Source organism: Calidris pugnax, unplaced genomic scaffold (assembly GCF_001431845.1).
Source record: "Calidris pugnax isolate Ruff unplaced genomic scaffold, ASM143184v1 scaffold51, whole genome shotgun sequence".
Taxonomy (NCBI): Eukaryota; Metazoa; Chordata; class Aves; order Charadriiformes; family Scolopacidae; genus Calidris; species Calidris pugnax.
The window spans coordinates 7,889,961-7,912,564 of record NW_015090797.1 but is presented as its reverse complement, the minus strand read 5'-3'; the positions used below and the strand labels follow the sequence as shown (position 1 = coordinate 7,912,564).

At 40.2% G+C, this 22,604-nt stretch overlaps 2 protein-coding genes across 3 annotated transcripts in view; both read left to right on the top strand.

Annotated features, from left to right (window-relative positions):
- The first annotated feature begins 2,455 nt into the window (after positions 1-2,455).
- LYPLA1 (lysophospholipase I) lies at positions 2,456-15,473 on the top strand. Its single transcript, XM_014936987.1, has 8 exons — positions 2,456-2,487; positions 5,532-5,597; positions 6,865-6,912; positions 7,759-7,829; positions 8,463-8,536; positions 9,291-9,392; positions 10,004-10,180; positions 11,595-15,473. The coding sequence occupies exons 3-8, from the start codon at positions 6,872-6,874 to the stop codon at positions 11,646-11,648; spliced, it is 519 nt and encodes a 172-aa protein (XP_014792473.1). The 5' UTR covers positions 2,456-2,487; positions 5,532-5,597; positions 6,865-6,871; the 3' UTR covers positions 11,649-15,473.
- A 6,987-nt stretch (positions 15,474-22,460) lies between these two features.
- Positions 22,461-22,604, top strand: part of TCEA1 (transcription elongation factor A (SII), 1) — a 30,766-nt gene continuing 30,622 nt past the window's right edge. For both annotated transcript variants that reach the window (XM_014937014.1, XM_014937015.1), the window contains exon 1: positions 22,461-22,598. The gene's annotated coding sequence lies outside the window, so the exon portion shown is untranslated. The remainder of the gene's footprint in view (positions 22,599-22,604) is intronic.

Genomic DNA, 22,604 nt, shown 5'->3' with positions numbered 1-22,604 from the left:
CAACAACAACAATAACCAAAAAAACAACACCAAAACAAAAAAACCACCAACACCCCATCACCACAACAATCACCACACCCAACAATCTCGGGCACTAGAGCATGCCCATCTACACATTTCTTAAGTACCTCCAGAGATGGTGACTCCACCACCTCCCTGGGCAGGCTGTTCTAGTGCCTGACCACCCTCTCAGTAAAGTAATTCTTCCTGATATCTAATCTAAACCTCCCCTGCCACAACTTCAGACCATTTCCTCTGGTCCTGTCATTATTCCCTTGGGAGAAGAGGCCAACCCCCACCTCTCTACAACCTCCTTTCAGGGAGTTGTAGAGGGCAATGAGGTCTCCCCTCAGCCTCCTCTTCTCCAGGATAAACATGCCCAGTAAAACAACCCAATTTCATCAATAACAGGGATCCCCCAGCATAAGTGCTATGTATCAAGGCAGCCTAACAATCATGGCAAAAGAGGCTGCATGTTTCATGTTACACAGTTTGGCGCAAAGGCGCCTCTGATATATTCTATGCAGCCATGCTGATAAAAATATGAACATTGTTGAGCAAAAGCTTCGTGAAAAAACACATCCCTGCCTGGTATGGAACATGCCAGAGGGAAGGATGTGAAAGAAGTATAGCATGCATTCAGCTGCTGTTTGAGCTGCCCAAAAAGGCATCCGTCTTAGCCAGATACCACCCGGCAAATACATTGAGTAGATTGACTTTCTGGGAGGAAATATCTGACAAAGATGTATGGAATAGAAGACAAAGAACAAAGTATTTCATTTTGATAGAAATGTGTTTGCCATATTTACTCAGAGTTGGTCTAAGTGTTCGGGATGGACTGGAATGATCCAGTAATTTCAATACGGAGTGCCTGAATAGCCCAATACATTTCAAGATGAATGAGAACCATTGACTCCTTGGGTGCAAGCCAAGAGATTTAATTTGGTGATGAAGGCATCTGATCTGATGAGGACAAATGAGTTCTGTCTAACAATGCTGTTCGCTGGTTTTCCTGTTTCCCATGATTACTATTTTAATATTTACCTATTTAAGAATACTGTAATTTCCCTTGCCCCTAAGCCTCAGCATAAAAATGATTTAAAAATGTAAAAAAAAAAAGGTTTTTTGCAGAAAACGCTGAAAACCATAGACATGTACAAATTAAACTAGAAAAGTGCAGTATCATCCGGCAGATATATCTGGTCTGTTTGAAAGGTAGTTTTAAAGGTGAAAGACAGGTAGGTAATTATTGATAGAACAAGAGGGAATGGCTTCAAGCTACAACAAGGTAGGTTTAAACAACATTAGGAAAGAGTTTTTCACATAGTGAGACATTGAAATTGGCTGCCCAGGGGGGTGGTTGAGTCACCATCCTTGGGTGTGTTTAGGAGTTGTTTAGATGTGGTGTTGGGGGATATGGTGTTGGGGAGAACTTTGTAGAGTAGGGTAGATGGTTGGACTTGATGATCCCAAGGGTCTTTTCCAACCTAAATGACTCTATGATTCTATGATTCTATGACAGCTCAAACTCTCTGAAACCCCTGGAAAGCCAAAACCAGAACCAGCTTTACAGAGCCCGCCTTTTAAGCAGCATATGCAGACTTGCCACCCTGCCATACAGGTTGCCACTTCTGCCGGGGCTCCCCCTAAGGGGTTTCCTCTGAGCAAGGCCTTAGCTGCCGCCGGCACACCCCAGGGGGCCGCAGCGCCCACTCGCCTGCCTGGATCACAGTTCCCGCCGCCGCCTCACCCCTGGGAAGGGAGGTAGAAAGCCGAAGGAGGCACCAAGGCTCGCTGATCCGGCTCCCCGGAGGCCACGTTAACCTTTTACCTCAGGGGCGGGCGGGCCGGCTGCCCGGCGGCGACACCTCCCCTCAGCCTCGTGGCCGCCTCAGGGCCCCGCAGCCGATTGGGGCCACGTTAACCTTTTACCTCAGGGGCGGGCGGGCCGGCTGCCCGGCGGCAGCCAATCGGCTCCGGGGATGGCCCACGAGGCGGGCAGGGGGGGGTGAGTGTGTGTGCGGGGCTCCCCGGGCGCGGGGCGGTGGCGCACCCCCGGGACGGGCCGCTGTGAGGGGGGGGGGGTTGACAGGTCCGTCCCGTTATTTTTCCTGTCAGAGCCGGAGCGGGATCCCGCTCGGCGGGCGGCTGGAGCGAGGCGCCGGGCAGGGGAAGGTCACGGGGGCCGGCGGCGCCGTGTGGCGGCGGAGGGCGGGGTGGGCCCGGTGATGGCGGCGGGGAGGGAGGCCCGGGGCGGGAAGCGAGGGGGCAGCCCAGCCGAGTTTTCTCCTCTGAGAAACTCCTGTGGTGCTCCGGAGTGGGGTGAGATCTGGCGTGGGCGTCTGGTGTGCGGGGAAAGTGCGTTCACAGTTTAGTGATCTTACACTACTACGTTGGGGTTTCATTTATTTGGTGTGATTTTTGGTTTTGTTTTTTTTTTCCTTTTTCCCTTTAGGTCATTTTTCTTCACGGATTGGGAGATACTGGGTGTGTATTCTGACCGATTACAGACTTAACAGTTATTATAGTTTCAAATATAAGGCTGTGCGTTTTAAAGATGTGAACGGTTAAAAGTTACTTAAGCTTCTTACTTTGCCCTTAGTTGACTGCGGTCCCTTAGAACAGATGAAACTTCACACATGTGGGTATGATGGTGACGGCTAATTATTTAAAATTTCCCAGCATAATTCCTCAAAAGCTTTTCCTTCTCCCTTTTCACTTACCTCATTTGGTCTGGATGTGAGCCCTCTTGTTCTTGAGTCAAGCTTGGTGGAAAACAATGTCTGTAGGTTTCTGATCTTTCGTTTTCCCAAGAAGTGGGTTCCTGGTTAGTCCCATGCTTGTCTAAATGTAGAGTTCTCTTTTTTTCTGGACTTGTGGATTGCTGGTTTGTTTGTAGGTGCAGTTAGACCATATTATGTTTCACGCTTAACTATGTCACACTTACATTAAAATCCAGGCTTACTTGATTTATCTAAGCAAATGCCTAAGTAGTCAGCTAATGCCTACAGGTTTCTTTCTGAAATATGGTCTTCAGAATCCAAAAAAAAACCCCAACCAAACAAGCTGTGAAATAACCTGCTTGCCTTCTTCCTGTTATTTCCACTGTGAGTAGAAATGGAAAGATAGGCAATTTCTGGAAGGTGGTGTAAGTGTGGTGTAATGTTTCCTTTTGAAGCTTGTGTGTGCTGAGATACAAGCATACCTTCAGTGAAGCCATTGAATTAACAAGTTAGGGGTATGTTGAAACTTTTTTTTTTGGTAGGTGACTTTAAAGGAATTGGCACTTAGAGGCTGAAAATAAATAGCATGAATGCTTTGTCTATTGTGCACCCTTTGGGGCAAAATTACATTTTTATTTTTTTTTAAGAACTCCATTTTTGTTACCTGGAATTTTAATTTTGCTTCTAGATTGAAACAGGCAGTGTTTAATATATAAACTTTTTCTGAAGAGCTAAGAAGAAAAGTTCACTGTCAGAGTTGAACTTGTGTAACCTGGACATTTAATAAGTTAAAAAGAGTCAAGTCCATGCACTTGGCAGTATTTCTACAAGTGGAGATGCTTGCACCTTGTTTGCATTGTCCCTTCCTGCTGGTAGGAGGCAGCTGAGGCAGCAGTGCTTCCTGCATCTTGGCACCAAACGTTCAGCAAGTGATTGCAGAATCTTTTGAGTCTTTGGGATTTGAGTCCTTGCAAATTAGGTCCATGTTGGTTTTGGCAAGTGGGGGGGGAAAAAAAAAAAAGACTTTAAAATACTCTTTAAAATACATTGTATTCTTATACAAATGTGGTATTTCCATTTTGATGACAAAGCTAACATGCAGTCTTCAAGCTTGCAAATGCACTGAGCATACTGGAATGTATGCATTAACAAGTCATAACACAGTGATTTAACTGTATTTATTCCTCTTGTCCACTGCAGATCAGATTAGCTAAAACTGCCTTTGACATACTGCCATTTTTTCCCCCAAAAACGTAGTAATGACCCAAAAAAGAATTGTCTGAGGAGCACTAATTAACAGTCTTGTAATTTCCCACAGTTCAAACTGACCTGTTCTACTTCAAGTTAATTTTTAAATTGCTCACTTCAGTTTACCATGTTTTTCTTTCTCTGAGAGGTGTCTAACAGAGGTTATGTTCTTTTTCTCTCTTAGCTCCTATATAAATGGCACTTAAAGATTGGTACATACTTGTCAAAATGTGAACCAAAGGTACAACATAGAGGATTGTTCTAAAGAGTCTGCATAAATGTGTATACAATGTTGCTTTCCAAATGTGTCAAATTAATCATTATAGTTGGCTAAAAATCCTCCCCAAATTCATATTGAACTAGTTTCTTCTCAGTCGTGTTTCTCCTGTAGATTCATATTTGGCTTTCTGTGGCAAATACTACACAAGTAATATCACCCACAATTTGTTAATTGCATATATAAAAGTATTGTTAGGAAGTAGGCTGAGATACAGTGTTTTAAATGTCTGTGCTATGTGTTTGAAATGTCTTTAACTTTAGGCTGCATACCTTAACTTTTCAGGCTGATGTTAAAACTAAACCAAACAGGCTTTTATGGCTTGTCTGCTCTTGGTCTGATTACTTCAGCTGTGTCACTGCTGAATTTGCTACAGGTGTTTTCTGCTTAGAATCAATTTTCCAGTCTCTAGTTTAGTGAGTGCGTTAGGAGTACTGAATAATGAGAAAAATCAGAAAATACAGGTACTATTGAGTGTTCTGGAAAGCAAAGTGTGGGTGTAGGCAGTGGTTCTGCAGAGGTTCAGATTTGGGTCCAGCTCGGTTCATGTCTAGGTGAGAGTGTGAATCTTTCAGAGCTGTTTATTTAAATTATGCTTTTCAGTTTCCTGGTTTGTAGGAAGTTTGATAACTCATCTGCTGTGCAGATCTCACGGTGTTCTGTGCATTCATCTGGCACGTGCTTGAGATTAAAAAACTACCTGCAGTGTGGAGTGTTGTTCAGGACTGCCTGAGCCTGAGAGCATTCAAGCTGAGCTGAAGTTAATAGGTCTGACTGATTAGGTTGGCACCGTGTGGAGTCAGCTTAGGTGTCAGTTCCTTGCTCTCCCCCATCAAGAAATTTGGTTCAGAAAAAGCAAAATTGGCTGTGAAAGAAGCTGCAAACTTAAATCTATCAGAGCAGCAAAGCAGCCTCTGGACTAGGGCTGCCTGGAAGCAGGATGCCCGTGTTCAGATGTTGTAGCACCCAAGTTAAAAAACCCAGGCAGATACAGAGCAGGCTTTGCCTAGAGCCAAACTGGTGTTTCTGCAGCTGTGTCCCAACTATGGTAGTCAAATGAGATGAAGTGTCCTTGACTGTATATACACAACAAATATTCAGAGAACCTTTTAAGTTTAGTACTGTGCTCATAGCATACTGCAGTTGATGTAAAAATTTTCTGGAAGTGTTTTTATATTGATCTAATTCAGCATATTTCATGCTTGTTCTATGCTGTTGTGCCAACGTAGAAATAAGAGCTAAGCCAAAATATAAATGCCATTTAAAATGTTTTTTGTTAACAGGCATGGATGGTCGGAAGCGCTTGCAGGTATCAAAAGCCCCCATGTAAAATATATTTGCCCACATGCGTAAGTTTGTAACTTTTCTTGGTTTACATTTTTGTGTAGAGTTACTTATTAAGACACTTGCACAGACGATGCAGTCAAGTGGGATTTATTTGTCTCTGCATCGTGCTAAACTAATGTTGAAGCTGTTAAATATTTTATTTTTTAGGAACTGCTCTGTGATTTACTTATGGCAAAACTGCGTTTTTATTTGTATTTTGCCTTTATTACTAATTTAGACTGGAAATGTATTTGGAAAGTTTTATGTGCAAACTTAGATATTCTTTTTTTTATTATTTTTTTTTTACTTTTATGTTTTTGGTGGATTGAGTTTGTTCCTTTTTTCCCCCAACGGTCATTTGTTAAAAGCCAGTCTTAACAAGGAGTATTTTTTTTTTTATTGTATTTTACTGGCCATTAAATACACTTTGTTTTAGGTACGTGTACTTCTTAAACTCAGGTGCATGTATAGTAGATGAAATTTCCCTGTTACCTACAGCAAGGTTCAAAGATTCACAGGATATTTGTATTTTCAGCAAATAATGCAATTTGAGCTGGTTTTGTGCAATTTGAGAAGTGAAATACTTCTGAGCAGGGTCAGGAGTCAGTAAATAAAGCGTTAAGATCTATCCAGTATTTGCTTAATGATAGAAAAACTGATTAAGTAAAATCTTAATTTATTTTAACGAAAAATTCAGATTGTCTTTTGCTCCAGCAGTCTTGGGAGACATGGAGTGGGGATGATAGGGAGATAAGTAAGCAATGCTTTGGTGTATTACTGGTTACTGGGCTGTGATTTATTTATTTATTTTACCACATGGCCACACTTTGCTGAGCCATTCAAAAAGAGCTTAGCGATATCTGCTGTTCTTTTTGCTTGCCCTTTGTCCTCTTTCAGTCTTTTTGCCGCAGAATTTATGTTCCTCAGTGTCAGTAGATTAAATTTATTGCCAGAGGTGATCTAAATGAGCTACACGTGTGTGATACACATATTTCTCATATGTAGATGCTATCCATGCGCACACACATTCACATATATTTTTACATAAAGCAGCCACTAATGTTTTGCTCGTTCTCCATAGAGAGTGGAATTCAGCTCTGAACATTAAATGTGTTTGGGCTGGCAGGTTTCAAGGGAGATTTCTTGAAGAGGTGCTACAAAGTAGCTTACGTTAATTATGGTTTAAAAATAAGACAGAATTAAGGGTATGTAATTTCATGACATAATTGCATCTGCATTATTAAATTTCAGTATATATCTTATGTCAGTGTTGTTCATTCTCATTTCTAGGCCAGTTATGCCTGTTTCTTTGAACATGAACATGGCTATGCCATCGTGGTAAGTATCTGTTCAATTACAGATTATTCTAATCAAAAGATATCTGGGGGTTTGAACTCATTGTTCTTAATTAAAAATCATGAACAACCTGAATGGCTAGTTTTAATTGGATGTAAGTATAAAAACTTTTTTGCTTTAGTTCTGGTCTTCTAAAAAGGCTCTCATATGCTCTAATTTCTAATTCCTTCTGTACTAAGGTAATGGTTATTCCTCAGGACAAATTTGTATGTCTTAAATTCAAACCCCACTTTATTTTACAATTATGGTCTATAGTTTGTATTGTGTGTGAATTTACAGTCAGTAGCAGTAGAGACTTGGGAGTGGAGCAATTACGTGTTGTAATTGCTTCCAGTGAGTAATTTTTGGTGGGTCAGTAGAATATCTAGAAACTGTTCTTTAGAATATCTGATCTGAATAAAAAGCAAGAAAAATTGGGGTAGATTTCAATGGTCTTAAACGTGTCCTCTTAAGATACTTTTTTTTCTCCCTCAAGTGACTTGTGTTTGGTTTTCCTATATTTCTTCAAACAGTATTTTAATTTTGTATGTGCAGCTGATAAGTTGAAATTCCTGCTGATATTTTTGGAGCAAATATCAAAACTGAGCTGCTTAAGCTGCAGTAAATTACAGAAGATAGCAAAACTCAGAAAAACTTTTTTGACTAGATCTACCCTTTTAGCCACATGCACAGATTGTCCACTATTTCTTATAAACTATGGGTTGTTGGTACTAACTGATATGTCAGCTAACATTATTATCTGGAAAATAACCCAATTTTATTATTTGTGTTTTAAGGAAGTGGAATGGATGCTCTAATGAGTAATGCTCTTGTTGATATTTTTGTAAGGTTTGATATCATTGGACTTTCTCCAGATTCACAAGAAGATGAAGCTGGGATCAAGCAGGCAGCAGAGAACGGTATGCTTAGGAATATTTTGTATGTCTTAAAAGTACTTCTGTGTATGCTTAAAAATGAATTATCAGTCAGAAACATATTTTCCAAAGACAAAATTGTTAGGGAGAGTAATATGTATATATTGTATTATTGCTGATCAAAGTTTACCTAAGTGCATAGTTTGTTCTGCGTTTTGGTTGGGTTTTTTTGAAGCTTCATGACTAAGTAGAGTAATTCACCAGTACAAACACTTCTTACTCTCAAATATGAAATATACATGGGAGCCAGTGTGCTTGGGGGTTTTTTTTGTGGTTTTTTTATTGTTTGTTTTTTTAAGAGCTTCTGGGTAGCACGGCAGGTTAGAGCTGCACGAGCATCCACTTGTGATGCTGGATAGTTAGAAGAGGATATCACCTTCCTGACCGTGGGGCTTTTGTGAGACTTACTTGTGTATTTTTTTGGAATTTGGAAATTATATGGTGACATTGGAATTTCTGATCATGCTCTAGATCTTTTTGATACTTTTTAATGTATAGCAGATTAGATTTTTCCTTTTGCTAGCTTTCTGTTGACATTGCAGGGAAGCGCTCTTTCCTCTTCTAAACTTTCTACAGAATTGAATGGGTTTTAACTACTAGCCTTTATTTATATTGCAGTTAAAGCACTGATAGATCAAGAAGTAAAAAATGGAATTCCTTCTAATCGAATTATTCTGGGAGGCTTTTCTCAGGTGAGGTGTCATTGGAAAGAACTATGTCTTTTTCTAGGGAAGTAACATAGCTTTCCTATGGTGGGAAATCCAGACACTTGACTGGAAAAGAGATGATGTTAGATGCTTCTAAAATGTTAAGGTATCAGCTTTGCTTTGCCTTAACAAATTAAGTTTAATGCAGTTTAATGCAAATAATTACTATGCACTGGAAAATAACCATGCATGTAGAAAAAAGGTACTCAAATTAATAGTCTGTGTAAAGTCTTTATGGACATAACTTACATAGCTTTACTTAAAAATCTTGCTAGTATTTTTAATTTAACTTTAATTTGGTAGATATTTGATGCTCTGGATTTATTTGGGAAATTCTTCCCTGCATACTTGTAAGACATGCGTGGTAGGTAGATTAATAGATTGATTAGTCCATATACCAACTCACCAGTTGGCATGCAAATAAATTAAAATATTGAAGTAGTGATGATACTTTAATGAGTGATGGTGCTTTATTTCATGTTAGTTCCTGGTTTTTTATTTTCTTGCAGCTGTTAGTCATGGTAAATATCATGTTTTACTTCTGAATTGATCACATGGACTTTGAGGGGGAGGGAAAGCAAAATAAATGTTGTGCAGGAATATTGTTTTGAGAGTTGGTTGTAAGGAAGAAGAGGTTGGAATAGAAAAAGACCTTTAAAGGAGAAAGCAGAGATCTTGAAACAAGCATTAAGAGGATTGTTTCTATCACCATTCTAATACTTCTATCTCTGTATCTCAGGGAGGTGCTTTATCATTGTATACAGCTCTTACGACACACCAAAAATTAGCAGGTGTTGTAGCCCTCAGCTGTTGGCTTCCCCTACGGGCTTCTTTTCCTCAGGTATTTATGTTTCTTTCTTAAGCTAATTTGCACTTGGGGAATGAGTATATCTGAAGATTATACCTTGTGCAGGAATTAAGGGCCATTGTTATTGCTGAATATTGACTGTTGTTTCATAGCGCAAAAGTTTTTAAAATAGGGCCTGGGAATTTTAGAGTTTGGCAAGTAAGGAAAATGAGGAAATACTCAGTAGCTGTCTCTGCTTGAAATGAAACTTCTGGGAAACTTAAAGGATACAGCAAATTTTCTTTGAAGATGAATTTTCTTTTTGCCATTTGTTCCATCTGCAAGGCACTATCTTACTAGAGACTAGATATTTAAACAAAGTATCACTTCTTTTTTAGTTGGCCAGAAATCCTGTTATTCTGTTCTGAAATTAGTGCCGGAATTTTATTTGCAGGTTTCTGAAGTTAATGTGTTGTCAAGCACAGAACTTATTTCACAAGGAGCTTGCAGATTATAGTATGTGGGGTTTTTTCCTTCAGAATTCAACTTACTTGTCATGCCACAGAGCACTGTGGCATGGGGTTATTTTAGCTTGAAGGTGTTTATCTAACCTCCACTTACTGTTTCTTTCTTCTCTTCTCCCCTCAAATTCCACCCCCTAACAGGGCCCTATCAGTGGTGTCAACAAGGATATTGCTGTTCTTCAGTGCCATGGGGACTGTGACCCCTTGGTTCCTTTAATGTTTGGTTCTCTCACTGTTGAGAAGCTAAAGAGTATGATAAATCCAGCCAACGTAACCTTCAGGACTTACTCTGGCATGATGCATAGCTCATGTGTTGAGGTAAGTTTCTTAATAGACATTGTTTTAGCTGGGTATGGTTAATTTTTTATCCCTCAAAACAAATATGTATTGAGTGGGGGAGGGATTTGAGTTGGGTTTTTTTTGGTGGGGTTTGTTTTGCTGTTTAGTTTTTTGTGTTTTTTTAATAATAAGTGCTTGATGCTACCGGTTTATTTTAGTGAGTGACTGAATGCCTGGCTGAAAAAGCATCCAAGGCAAAAGTTTGTGACTAGTGGAAATTTTCTCATAAAATTGTATTTTTGGGACTAGGCTAGTTGGTCTGTAAAATACTCTCTTTTCTCCTAATTTTTGTTATTTTCATACTAAAAAAAATACCCAGAACCAAACCATAACTGAATTGAAAGGCAGATTCTCACAGCATAAATCCAGCATGGTATTTTGGAGAGAAGCATCCTGTTAGTTCTGTGGCTGGAGGCATTGAAGGAGTAGGGAGGGAGGGTTGACGCTACAGAAGAGACAGCCTCAGAACCTATATTTATGGTTCTGGCTCAGCAAGCAGCTGAGCTGATGTCATGGCTTGCTGCTGCCAGAAAGGGGTGGACTTCTTCCCTCTGCTCGTGACCTTGTGGCCCTCTTTTCCGTCCAACCAACTTCCTTCCAGACCAACTCTGGACCTGATCAAAAACTTCTTTGAACCATTTGAACTTTTACTAACATGGCAAAAGCTTCAGCTTTCACAGCCGTAGTGAGTTGAAGCATCAGAACTCACACAAAGTAAATGGTAGGAACAAGGAACAGAGGAGGAGGAGGCAAGGAACAGATCTGCACTTTGTCAGCAGCAGTAACTTCTGTTAATTTGGATTGCTGCATCTTGTCAGAACTGTATCTTTGGTCAGCTTCTTTGGGACGTTTACACAGGTGTATTGTGTTTAGGATTGAAATATATTAATAATGTGCTCTTTCTTACCAAAAAAAAAAGTTAAAATTAAACTATTTTAACATGGATTGGATTCCCAGTCTAGTTTGCTGTATTGCTTTTCCTTAGAGGAGGAGCTGCTGGCTTTTCACGCTGCTGCTAACTTGCAAAAGTTTATAAAGTGTACAGGAAGCTACGGTCTTAGTGACATTCAAATCCTCTCCATGCTCAGCCTGGTGCTATTTAGATAATCTGATTACTAGTATGTAGCTTGCCTGCTCAACTTCAGAGAGACAGAGGAAAAAAAAAGGTAGTCTTTGCTGGTTTTCTTGTATTTTAGCCTCTTCTGAGTGCATAGTGCCTTGAAGAGTTATCAGCCTTGACTTGTGTGCAAAGTGGTATGATTTTATCAAGTCAATTGCTCAATATTTGTAGTCCAGCTGCTCATTATAAGTGAGATGTTGAAGCATGATTTAGTGTAGCCAAATGTGTATCAGTAGGGAACTCCAACTAATACATACTTTTATCTTTAAACAGGAGATGACGGATGTAAAACAGTTCATAGACAAACATCTACCTCCCGTAGACTGAAACGATGTGTGAGAAGCCTTCTATATAAATGCACCAGCATCAACTGTGGTAGAGTTTTTCATACCCCTGATAGGAAGCATTATTTCTATACCTGCAGTGTTACTACTGTGTTGCAAATTTATACTTAGGGTGAGGATGAAATAATACACATGTACAGGAAATGATAATCTTTTTAGTATTAATCATCCACTGGTGGAACTATATGAATGAGGCAGCTAGGTAACAATGACAGAATGTAACCTAAACATACTGCTTTAAGACATCTGATTTTTTTTTTGGATTGCAGAATTATGAACTATTTGTACAAGTAATTAAAAACTAAATTTAAGCGAGTGATGTAAATGTGACCAGTTTAGTTATACTTGAGACACAGTCTGTTCTTCATATTCACTGAAGACATATCAAAACATTTCCTTTATGTAATGGATGCATAAAGTACACCACATGTAACATAGTGGGCATATGATGGTAGAATAAGTGTTACCAAGCTTTAAATATTCAATGTTTGTTCTTACTCCAGGTAAGGAGGGTTGTTCTCCTAGAATGGCTGGAAGTCAGTGAAGATATTTCTTATATTGAAACCACCTCAATTTTTAACTTTTTTCATATAAGTAGATATTGTGGAAATTCTAAAGGGACTCATTCCTTGTTAGACTGTCATTTGTTCTTCATTATCTTTGTATATATTTTTTTTTCATTACTGTAAACTCACATTAAATGCTGACTTGGAACAGAATTCTGAAGAACTGCATAGGATTAGAGTTTCATTTAAAAACGCCTGTTTTCATACTGAATATTCATCTTGTGCTTTAGTCTTTGTAACTTTCATTTGTGTAGAAATGTTGATGTATTTCACATGAGCAATTCCAGCATACAGTTTTGATTTTTTTTCTGTCTGCTTTGGAGTAACTAATTGAAAACAGCACAGCTGTATAGTTTTGTGTATCGTTGAAGTCTCATCTGTAACGCAGACATTAACTAATTTGCTTTTTTTTTTTTAATGGAAATGGAAGTTCAGTTGGGATATAACTTAAACTTTAAATTGATACCATCTAATACTTTCGTTTATTGCATGTTGAGACTTGAGTTTTTTCTGAAAAAGTACAGATAATTTTATTTTCAAATAAATCATTCTACATTTTGCTAGATCAGTATAGCCTAGGAATATGAAGATCCACTGTGGGGAAAAAAATAAATCTGCAAGATGCAGAATGTCTCTTCTTTCAGGAGCTTAAAATTCTAGGATGCACTGGGTTACAGAAATTGATGCACACTCAAGAGGTTTTTGCAATTAAGAGCCATAATTTACTTCTGGGAGCTGCTATTCTTCTGTACAGTTTGGAGGCTGTCACCACACTAGGAATGTTTAAAAAATACACTACAGTTTTCAGTATATAATATACTGTATAACAATGTTCTAAACTAATATATTTCCAAGCAAGGAATATTCCTATTTTGGATGCATCTGTCATGTCAACATTGTACTTCATACCCGCATTTAAGGTACCTTCTCCTCTCCCAGTTTAATCCAGTGGTCCTCTTTCAGTATATATGGGTTTATGTCTGAGGCATCTGCCAGTACAAATGCATAAATGGAAAATTACACCTTTTTATCCCTTTTTTAACACAGCTGCTGCCAGAAATCTGACTTATTCACCTAGCGTGAATTCTCAGTTTTCAGTGCTTTTTTTATATGTATTGCACTTCATTTTTAGGAAGCTGTTTCTCTTTTCTAGTCCACTTCCCTCTGGATTATTAAACAACTCTAATTATGTAGAAGTGAAACGAAGTTTTTTTCTAAATGGTGTTGAAACACTCTTAGATATTCCATCTGTGTGGTTGAGAGGGCATGCCTATTAACTTTGAAGTTTAATTAGTCTTTTCCCTCAGTCACTCTGTTCTATGGATCTGGCGATTTGTATTTCAGTTAATTTAGTTCACAGAAGAAACCATAATATTCTTATTGTAGTTGTGCCAAAGTTGTATTCAGAAAACAGTATGTCCTAGCTTGGAGTCATTCCCAAATTGCATTAGCTAATTTTGCAGTCCTGCAGAATTGCACACTTGGTAAGAAAACTGTGTGCTATGTCTTCTAGTTTTTAGATTTGTCCTTGTTCCCCGTTGTGTAAGTAATTCCCTGAATGCTGGCATGTTTCCAAAGTTTGGCACAAACTTCTATTTTTAATTTTCTTACTCTGTAAATTGTTGAAAATGCTGGCTAGCCATCTTGTTCAACTTCTGATTGACTCTGTGCTCATTTCATATATTCTTTCTTCTGTTAGAACGACTTTAAAAATTATTTCTAAAATATTAAAATGAGAACTGTCCTAGCTTTATTCTGTGTTACCTTCGTAACACTTTCTTTAGTTTGGTGAACTGTGTTCACAATTTGTGATCGGTTTCTAGTATTTACATGTTTTAATCCAAGTCAGCTTCAACTGTCGACTCCATGATGCTTTCAGATGTTGTTATAGAAATGGTTTATGTGCTGACTTTGTTCAAATATTCAGCTATCATAACAAGATTTTTTTTTCATGCTGTTGTTTTGCTGCTTGCTTTTTCTACAAAGAGCTGTGTTACCAAAGTAAACGCAAGTAAATGTGACTTATTCCAAATTTCTGTATTCTAGAAAGAATTCTTCCCCTCTAGTTTGTGGGGTTTTTTGCTTTTGTTTTTGTTTTTTTCAAGGGTATATGTGTACATTGTCATTGGGGGCTGTTAAAGAGCCCAGAACCTAAAGGAAAACTTCAAGGATGTATTTGAAGCCTCTTCTGTCTCCTCCCATATGACTGTGTGTACCTTGAGCTCCTGTCTTTTGTAACTTCCCAGCTGGTTGGAAAGCTGTGTGTATGATCTTACAGCTCAACTTCTTTACTGCCTGAAGTGATTTGATGCTGGGATTGTTGTCATAATTGCATGTATTTTTAGGCTGAATGATGGCAGGGGTGTTTAATAATATTCTATGAAAATGGAGAAGTTGGACCGTCAGTGTTCTAAATGTGAGTGTCTTATTCTTATAAACTACAATATGAAATTGTCCAATAACAAAGTTGATTTTTTGTAATGTTAGGGTTGCCCCAAAAGGGGGTGATGTCTGTCAAACCTGCGATTGGTATCGATATGAAAATAACTGCAGTTTTGATCAGTTTGTTTCCGTGGGTATCTAACTCCCTAATAGTTTTTTAATTTCAAAATGGTACTTAAATTTGACTGCAGTTTTGTGCAGTCAGAAGTCTGACTTCTTGTTGGAATGTGCTGCCCACTTTTTAATAAACATGTTGAATGATGTATTATAAGCCAAATCTTCCAGCCATTCTTGAAGTCAGCCTGTACTGGGGTCTGTACTGTGGTGAGGGCTATATGATTTGGTCTCTTCCTACCATCTTGTATAATTACAACGCAGTAGATTGGTAAAAGTACTGTACACTGTAACTGGTATTAGAACTGTTAATTAAAACATGTTCTCTCTAATGGAGTATACTGCACTTCATTGAAATCATTAGGATGCATCTTTTATGTAGAAATGCTATTTGTGTTGATGGATATGACTGAGAACAAACTGTCTAAGATGTTAATGAAGCCATATGTACAAGGCCTGTGTATCTTAAATTTTATAAAGAAATACTGAACACTTAGTCTTTGTGTTATGAAGTATAAGCCATTTATATTTAATATAAACATCTAAGATGTAATTTAGTTACTTTTCTCATTTTATTTATGATAAGAAATCTTGACTTCGGAAATTTATTTCTGTAGTAGGGAAAATGTAAAATCTTTCCATTTTTATCATTGTGTAATAAATTTCAATCAGTGTTTGGGAAAGTACTAGAGACTTTTTCCATACTTACCTGAAAGAAGTCGAGTTTTCACGTGCTGTGAAACAGGCACTTTGGAGGCTTTTTGCAAATATGTAATGTGTGCATGATGCTATAATACAACAGAACGGTGATTTATAGTTATTGGAAAGAAAAGAAAAAAAGAATCACTTATCAATATATGTTTTGCTACTTTATTGAGAGAATGCTAAGTACTAATTAGGTTTTTTTTAATTCTGGGTTAATTTTATTATAACTTGTTTTCTTGGAAATTGCAGTAATTTTGATGGGTAGGGGAAATAAAAATACTTTCTAGTAGCCTTATTCTAGGACACTGAAGAGACAAAGTCTTCTCACTTGGTACTGCTCCACCTTTCTCTGGGAGTTCTGCAGTGTCAGGAAACCTTTGAGGTTTAGCATACATACTGCTTAACGTGTTTGTTAAAGAAGCAGTTTGCAGGGCAGGAGTTACACGTGCTCTTTAAGTTAACTAGTACGTCATTGATCAGCCTCAAATATGTCAGTGGGGAACTCTAGAGAAAACTTGGACTTATCTGGGAAGAAATGCTGAAGAAACTTAGAATCATAGAAAACTTGGAAAGCACCTTAAAGATCATCTAGTTCCAACCCCCCTGCCATCGGCAGGGAGGCCTCACGCTAGACCAGGTTGCTCAAAGCCCCATCCAGCCTGGCCTTGAACACTTATAGGGATGGGGCATCCATAACTTCTCTGGGAAACCTCTTCCAGTGTCTCACCACCCTCACAGGAAAGTATTTCTGCCTGATACATAATCTTAATCTATCCTCTTTTAGTTTAAAACAGTTACCCCTCGTCCTATCACTCCACTCCCTGATAGAGTCCCTCCCCATCTTGCTTGTAGGCTGCCTTTAGGTACTGGGAGGCTGTTATAAGGTCTCCCCAGAGCCTTCTCTTCTCCAGACTGAACAATCTCTCTCAGCCTGTCTTCATAGGAGAGGTGCTCCAGCCCTCTGAACGTTTTCGTGGCCCTCCGCTGGACCCATTCCAACAGGTCCATGTCCTTGTGCTGAAGACTCCAATGACGGACACAGTGCTGTACGTGAATATATTGTGGCAATTTAAGAATGTAAGAATAGCTGGTAACAGTAAAGATGCAATACTATACAAAGTAATTTGTCAGTTTATATTTTATAAAAAACTTTGAGTCATCTTTGGTTTCTATTTGCTTTCAGGCCTGGCATCCCTGAGGAGATAACTGTGAGGAGAAATGTTGCCTAGAATTAGCATAGTGAAAAATTATGATGTACCTTTCTATTAATCTTCATCAAATCCAGTATGAGACCACTGGTGTAAGTGAAGGAGTGACTCTCAAGAAGTTTTCAGAATGTCTGTTTGTTAATTTGGAAATGGGATTCTTTGAAGAATAATAGCTGTAGGACAGATTATTTTATTCCTTTTTTTAATTAATTTTATTTTTCCTTTTCATTGCTTGCCACTCTCATGTTACCACCGTTTGCCTTTGGGATAACAGGTTTTATTAATTCTCTCCGAGTGAAACAAGTGCCTTTGATGTAGCTGATTAAAGCTGATTTAAATGAAGTACTTGCATAATTTAATGAGCATCCACAAAGTGAATGGGTAGATAATGGTTTTCTCAGAGTTCCAATTACTAGAAAAGAGCAACCTCTTGCCTCCATTTTCTTTGCATAACTTGTAAAACTTAGAACTACTAGCCAGCTTGCCGAGGTGTAGTCAACTTTACTTCAGGCATCTGAGTGGGCGGTTTGGCTTCTCTGCCTTCTCTCCTCTGGAGAAGGTAGACTTCCCTCAGAACTTGTTCAGGGTTCTTTTTTTAAAAGTCTACTTGTCTGCGTTAGCAGATGGAGCAGATGGAGTCTAAAAGTTGGAGTTTGAATGTTCCCTGGTTGTGAATACGAGTGAGCTCTTAAAGTAGCTTCTCCTTGAAATCATGTTGTAGTATTTAAAATTATTTGGGGGAGATCTTTAAAAGGCTTAAATATTTTCAGTCTGTGTACAAAAAATAAGTAGAGGTTGCCCCAGAATAGAGGACATGGGTTATCCAGGTGACAGTCCATGACTCACCAAAATGACCCAAAAAAACCCCAAAACATTACTTAAATATTTTTTTTATTTTTCATGTTTACCTGTCTCCAGTTACTGCTTCTAAATTGAAAAAAAAAAAAAAAAGTGGAGACATTTTAAAAATGAACTTAATAACATACTTCAAGTGCCAGAATTTGAATATGATATTTGATCTAACTTCAGGTCATACCATTATAATCGAGAGCTAATCTGAGGAAATAAAACCAAAACCAAGAAACCCTATCCATTGAAGAGCAGTAGAAACAACTAATCAAGGTGTGTATTACTGTTTGAGAAATTTTTGAGGAAAATCTTGCCGTTAAAAGGAATCGGAACGTCCATCTGCTACAGTTTCCCTCATATGTCTGTGGTTGGACTCGTCTCTCCTGCAGAGGTTGGGGATCAGTTGGCTGATTCAGACCAATTGACATTCTGATTTGGTAGACCTAAGTCATTCTTACACTAAGGGCTCAAATAAAGAGGAAGGGCTTAATGAGTATAACGTGGTTACATAAAACCTTTTGGAATGCTGTGAATTTTATATTTTGCATAGTTGTGTTAACACTTGATGAGAGGAGCGTTTTCCGTGCAGAATGTTAGTCCTGAAAGTGGAATATTTTAAGTGCCTTGGTAGGACTTCAGAGATATTTCATTACAAATTTTGTGTGTGCTACTGTTTGCCTCCCCCTACCCCTTCTGAAGATGCTGTCTCATATCAAATGAAACTAGTTAGTAAAAATCTACATCGTTTTGTATGTTCACCCATTTAGGAGAGCCATCTCTGCCTATTAAGCCAGAGTATTGTGGAAGGCCCTGTGGTCCAGCAAGTGACAGACTTTAGGACTGTCATTTGTCAACTAGGACCACGCAGCCACTAGCTCACTCCCTCCACCCCCCATCAGTAGGGCAGGGAGAGGAAGGAGAAAAGGAAGGGAGAAAAAAAACCAAACCCAGACTCCTGGGTTGAGAGAAAGTCAGTTTAATAGAACAATAACTGAAAAGGAAAAAAAAAATTGGAAAAAAATATACAAAAGAAAGTAATAAACCACAAGTTACTCTCAGCACCAGCCCATTCTGAGCAGTGATCCTAGATCCCTGCGCTGTGGCCAACCCTCTTTTGTAGACTGAGCACAACATCTATGGTGTGGAATATTCCTTTGGCCAGCTTGTCCTGTCTGTGCTCCCTCTCAGCTTCTGTGGGAAGCTGAAGAAGTCCTTGACTAATGTAAACATCAAGTAGCAACTACTAAAACAATGTTTTATCAATATCATTCTCATACTAAACCCAAAACACAGAAGCTACTAGAAAAAACCCTAACCCTGTCCCAGCTGTAACCAGGACAGTGTATTATTTCTTCTTTCTAATGGGTTCATTTAGGAAAAAAGGAGCTGAAAGGAAGGGGTTGCATAGCCTAACTTCTGTTTGGTCTTTTCCCTCTCCTACTCTTTTTTGGACTTACAGGAGCATGTTATAGAAGAGATCGATGCTGTAAAAGCTGCTTGGTTTAGAACCAGCTAAAAGACAAGAAGCATGGAGAGTGCTGTGTATTTCTTTGTGATAAAAGAGTTGCTGTCCCGAGGATGATAGAGCCGCTGACAGAAAGAATGTGGTTAGTAGTGCTTCTGTTAACAGAGTGTAATTCTGATACTGTAGCACACAGTACAAATAACGTGAGCTGGATTTGTTCTCTTTTAATGCATCCATTTGCGAAAAAGAATGTGCATTAGCACCTGGTTAGTCTTTATTTGCCTACTGACATATTTCTCTGATGCTACTTATCAGTTTAGATGTTAAACAAGTGTGACGTGCTTTCCCCTTGCAGTCCTGCAGCAGACCTTTATAAGTGCTATATAGCGTTTAGTTTACAATTATCATTTCCTTACCTGATACATTTTGCGTGTCAGTAGATTTCATCTGAATTTTTTTAACTCTTCCCATGCATTTCCGATGAAGAAGGTGTTGAATAGCAATTTTAAAACAAATTAATACTGGAAGATTTTATTCCAGAACTTTAATATGTTCACACTAACCGTACTGACTGATTTGAGATGTCTGGTTTTCTGATCCTGTTATCCCTGACCTTATTTGCACCTACTGTAGAGCATGTACGAGCTTGTTTACCGTATGGCGTAGCGATAGCTCTCCAGTGCTAACACACCACCTGCACCTTTTATCAGTCATGTGCTTGTGGGAAAAATGGTGATAAATTTCATTTGAGGTTAGCACCTTATTTAGCCTGACTTGATTATTACAGGTACTAGGTTACTGCATCTAGACAAAATGGAATTTAACCTGAACTGGCACGATCTCTTAAATGTTATGGTGAACGCTGCTACTTTAGGGCTTCTTTTTTTTCTTCCACAAAATCTGTCCCTGAAAGAAAAGGTATTCTTTTCCTTAAAAAAAAATCATTCTTTTGGTTATTTTTCCCTTGGGCAGAACAAAGAAAAAAGCTGCAAAGTTTCTGTATGCTTGTCCACGGCCCACATCTAGCCTGTGGGAAGATCCGATCTACCTCCCAAATAATTTTAACTCCTCCTGCTCTGTCTGCGTATGTGCCAGCCTTTCAGATGCTGCAACTGGTGTGTCCATTGAGCACCATGAAGAAGTGCCTGAAAACCACTTCTTTCCATAGGGGGGTTGGAACAAGATGATCTTTAAGGTCCCTTCCAACCCAAACCATTCTACGATTCTCTGCCTTCAGGAGATGAGGCAGCCTTGGCCCAGAAGTACCTGCCACCCAAGTGTGGTGGCAGCTCATCCTCTAATCATCTCCTTGAGTCTGGCTTCAATGAAAACACCTACCTTGCCTCTTCCCTAGGGAAGTCATCCTGCCCCTCTACTCTGCCCTGGTGAGGCCCCATCTGGAGCACTGTGTCCAGTTTTGGGTTCCCCAGTTCAAGAAGGACAGGGAACTGCTGGAGAGGGTACAGGAAAGGGCCACAAAGGTGATTAAGGGCCTGGAACACCTCTCCTACGAGGAGGGGCTGAGGGACTTGGGTCTTTTCAGTCTGGAGAAGTGAAGGCTTAGGAGAGATCTAATTAATGCATACAAATACTTAAAGGGAGGGAGTCAGGAGGACGGGACTGGTCTTTTCTCAGTGGTGCCCAGTAACAGGACAAGAGGAAATGGCCACAAACTTGAGTATAGGAAGTTCCACCTAAACATGAGGAGGAAGTTCTTTTTTGTGAGAGTGGTGGAGCCCTGGAAGAGGCTGCCTAGGGAGGTGGTGGAGTCTCCTTCTCTGGAGACATTCAAAACCCACCTGGACACATTCCTGTGCAACCTGCTCTAGGTAGACCCGCTCTGGTGGGGGAGTTGGACTAGATGATCTCCAGAGGTCCCTTCCAACCCCATGTGATTCTGTGATTCTCCAAAATGCAGTTATTTAACAGGCCTCAGTCTGCAACTTGGGCGTCCCCAGCTTTAAACTGCTTACTGGGAACAGATCAGAGCGGCGCATATAAGCACCCTCCTGGATCTTAGCAGGGGATAATCTTCATCCAATCTTTCTGTAACCTTCAGATACGCTTACTGTTTTCTAGAAGTAAACACTTCTATCTTACTGTTGGGGCCACAGGACCTGGCCTGGAGGAGGAGAGTGAGAAACCAGCCCCAGAGCCAGCTGGGCTGGCTCTGGGGCTGGTTTCTCACTCTCCTCCTCCTGGCCAGGTCCTGCGGCCCCACCATCTAACAGCAAAAATGGTTTAACGAGGCTGGTTTTTTTTCAACAACAAATCACAGTAACAGGGCATATAACCCAATTCAAAAACAGGATGTCATGGATGGTACAGAATATAAATTTAGAATCACAGAATGGTTAGAGTTGGAAAGGACCTTAAAGACCATCCAGTTCCACCCCCCCTGCCATGGGCAGGGACACCTGCCATGAAGACCAGGTCGAACTTTATTAAATGTGGTTATGTCCTGCTGGAACCTAGACGATTTGGACGCGTTTTAAAACTCAGAAGTGCTGTAGCGCGTTGCAGTGGGATAATTGGCCGGTGCCAGAGTTTGTCTCCACCTCTGTTGTGATGACTCTGAAGTTGTAAAATTGCCATTTGAAACCCTTGCTCCATTTTAGACAAAAGTAACTCTTTAGGGATAGACTTGAAAAAAAACAACAAACCAAACAAATAAAAAAAACTTCACCAAAACAAACCAAAAAACAACTTCTCACAGAATCACATGGGGTTGGAAGGGACCTCCAGAGATCAGTCGTTTAGATGTGGTGTTGGGGGATGTGGTGTAGGGGAGAACTTTAGAGTAGGGTGGATGGTTGGACTCCATGATCCCAAGGGTCTTTTCCAACCTGAATGACTCTATGATTTGGTCCAACCCCCCTGCCAAAGCAGGTCCACCCAGAGCAGGTTGCACAGGAACATATTCAGGGGTGTTTTGAACCTCTCCAGAGAAGGAGACTCCACCACCTCCCTGGGCAGCCTCTTCCAGGGCTCTGCCACCCTCAAAGGAAAGAAGTTCCTCCTCGTGTTTAGGTGGAATTTCTTATATTCGAGTTTGTGCTCATTTCCTCTTGTCCTATCCCTGGGCACCACTGAAAAAGACCGGCCCCTTCCTTTTGACACCCATCCTTTAAGTATTTATAGGTGTTGATCAGATCCCCCCTCAGTCTTCTCCAGACTAAAGAGACCCAAGTCCTTCACCCTCTTCTCGTAAGGGGAGATGCTCCAGGCCCCTCTGCTATACCCAACGTTAGCAGCGATGCTGGAAGGGGGTGAGACGCTTTAAGGGCTCGGAGCATTTTGGAGGGCATTTCGGAGGGGTGGGGAGCGGTGGGGTGGGACGGGATCTCCCCGTTCCCGCGCCTCTCCGCTCGCCCCCCCCCGGCTCTCGGCCTTCCACAGCGCTGCCTGGCTCCCGCCGCCGGCGCTCGACGCGCGCTGCCTGGCGCCGCCGCTCTGGCTGCTGGGTCGTGGCGCTGCGCCGCGGCCTGGCTCGGCTCGGCTCGGCTCCTGCCCGCACAACCTCGGCGGCCCCCAGGGGAGGGGACCGGAGAGAAGAGGAGAGGAAGGGAGAGGAGGGCAGCGGGGTCCGC

Excerpts from the sequence above, each read along its gene's own strand:
- LYPLA1 (XM_014936987.1), top strand. The coding sequence starts at position 6,872 with ATGCCTGTTTCTTTGAACATGAACATGGCTATGCCATCGTG. Across the intron at positions 6,913-7,758 it reads AACATGGCTATGCCATCGTG|GTTTGATATCATTGGACTTT; the intron begins GTAAGTATCTGT and ends TATTTTTGTAAG. Across the intron at positions 8,537-9,290 it reads TTCTGGGAGGCTTTTCTCAG|GGAGGTGCTTTATCATTGTA; the intron begins GTGAGGTGTCAT and ends TCTGTATCTCAG.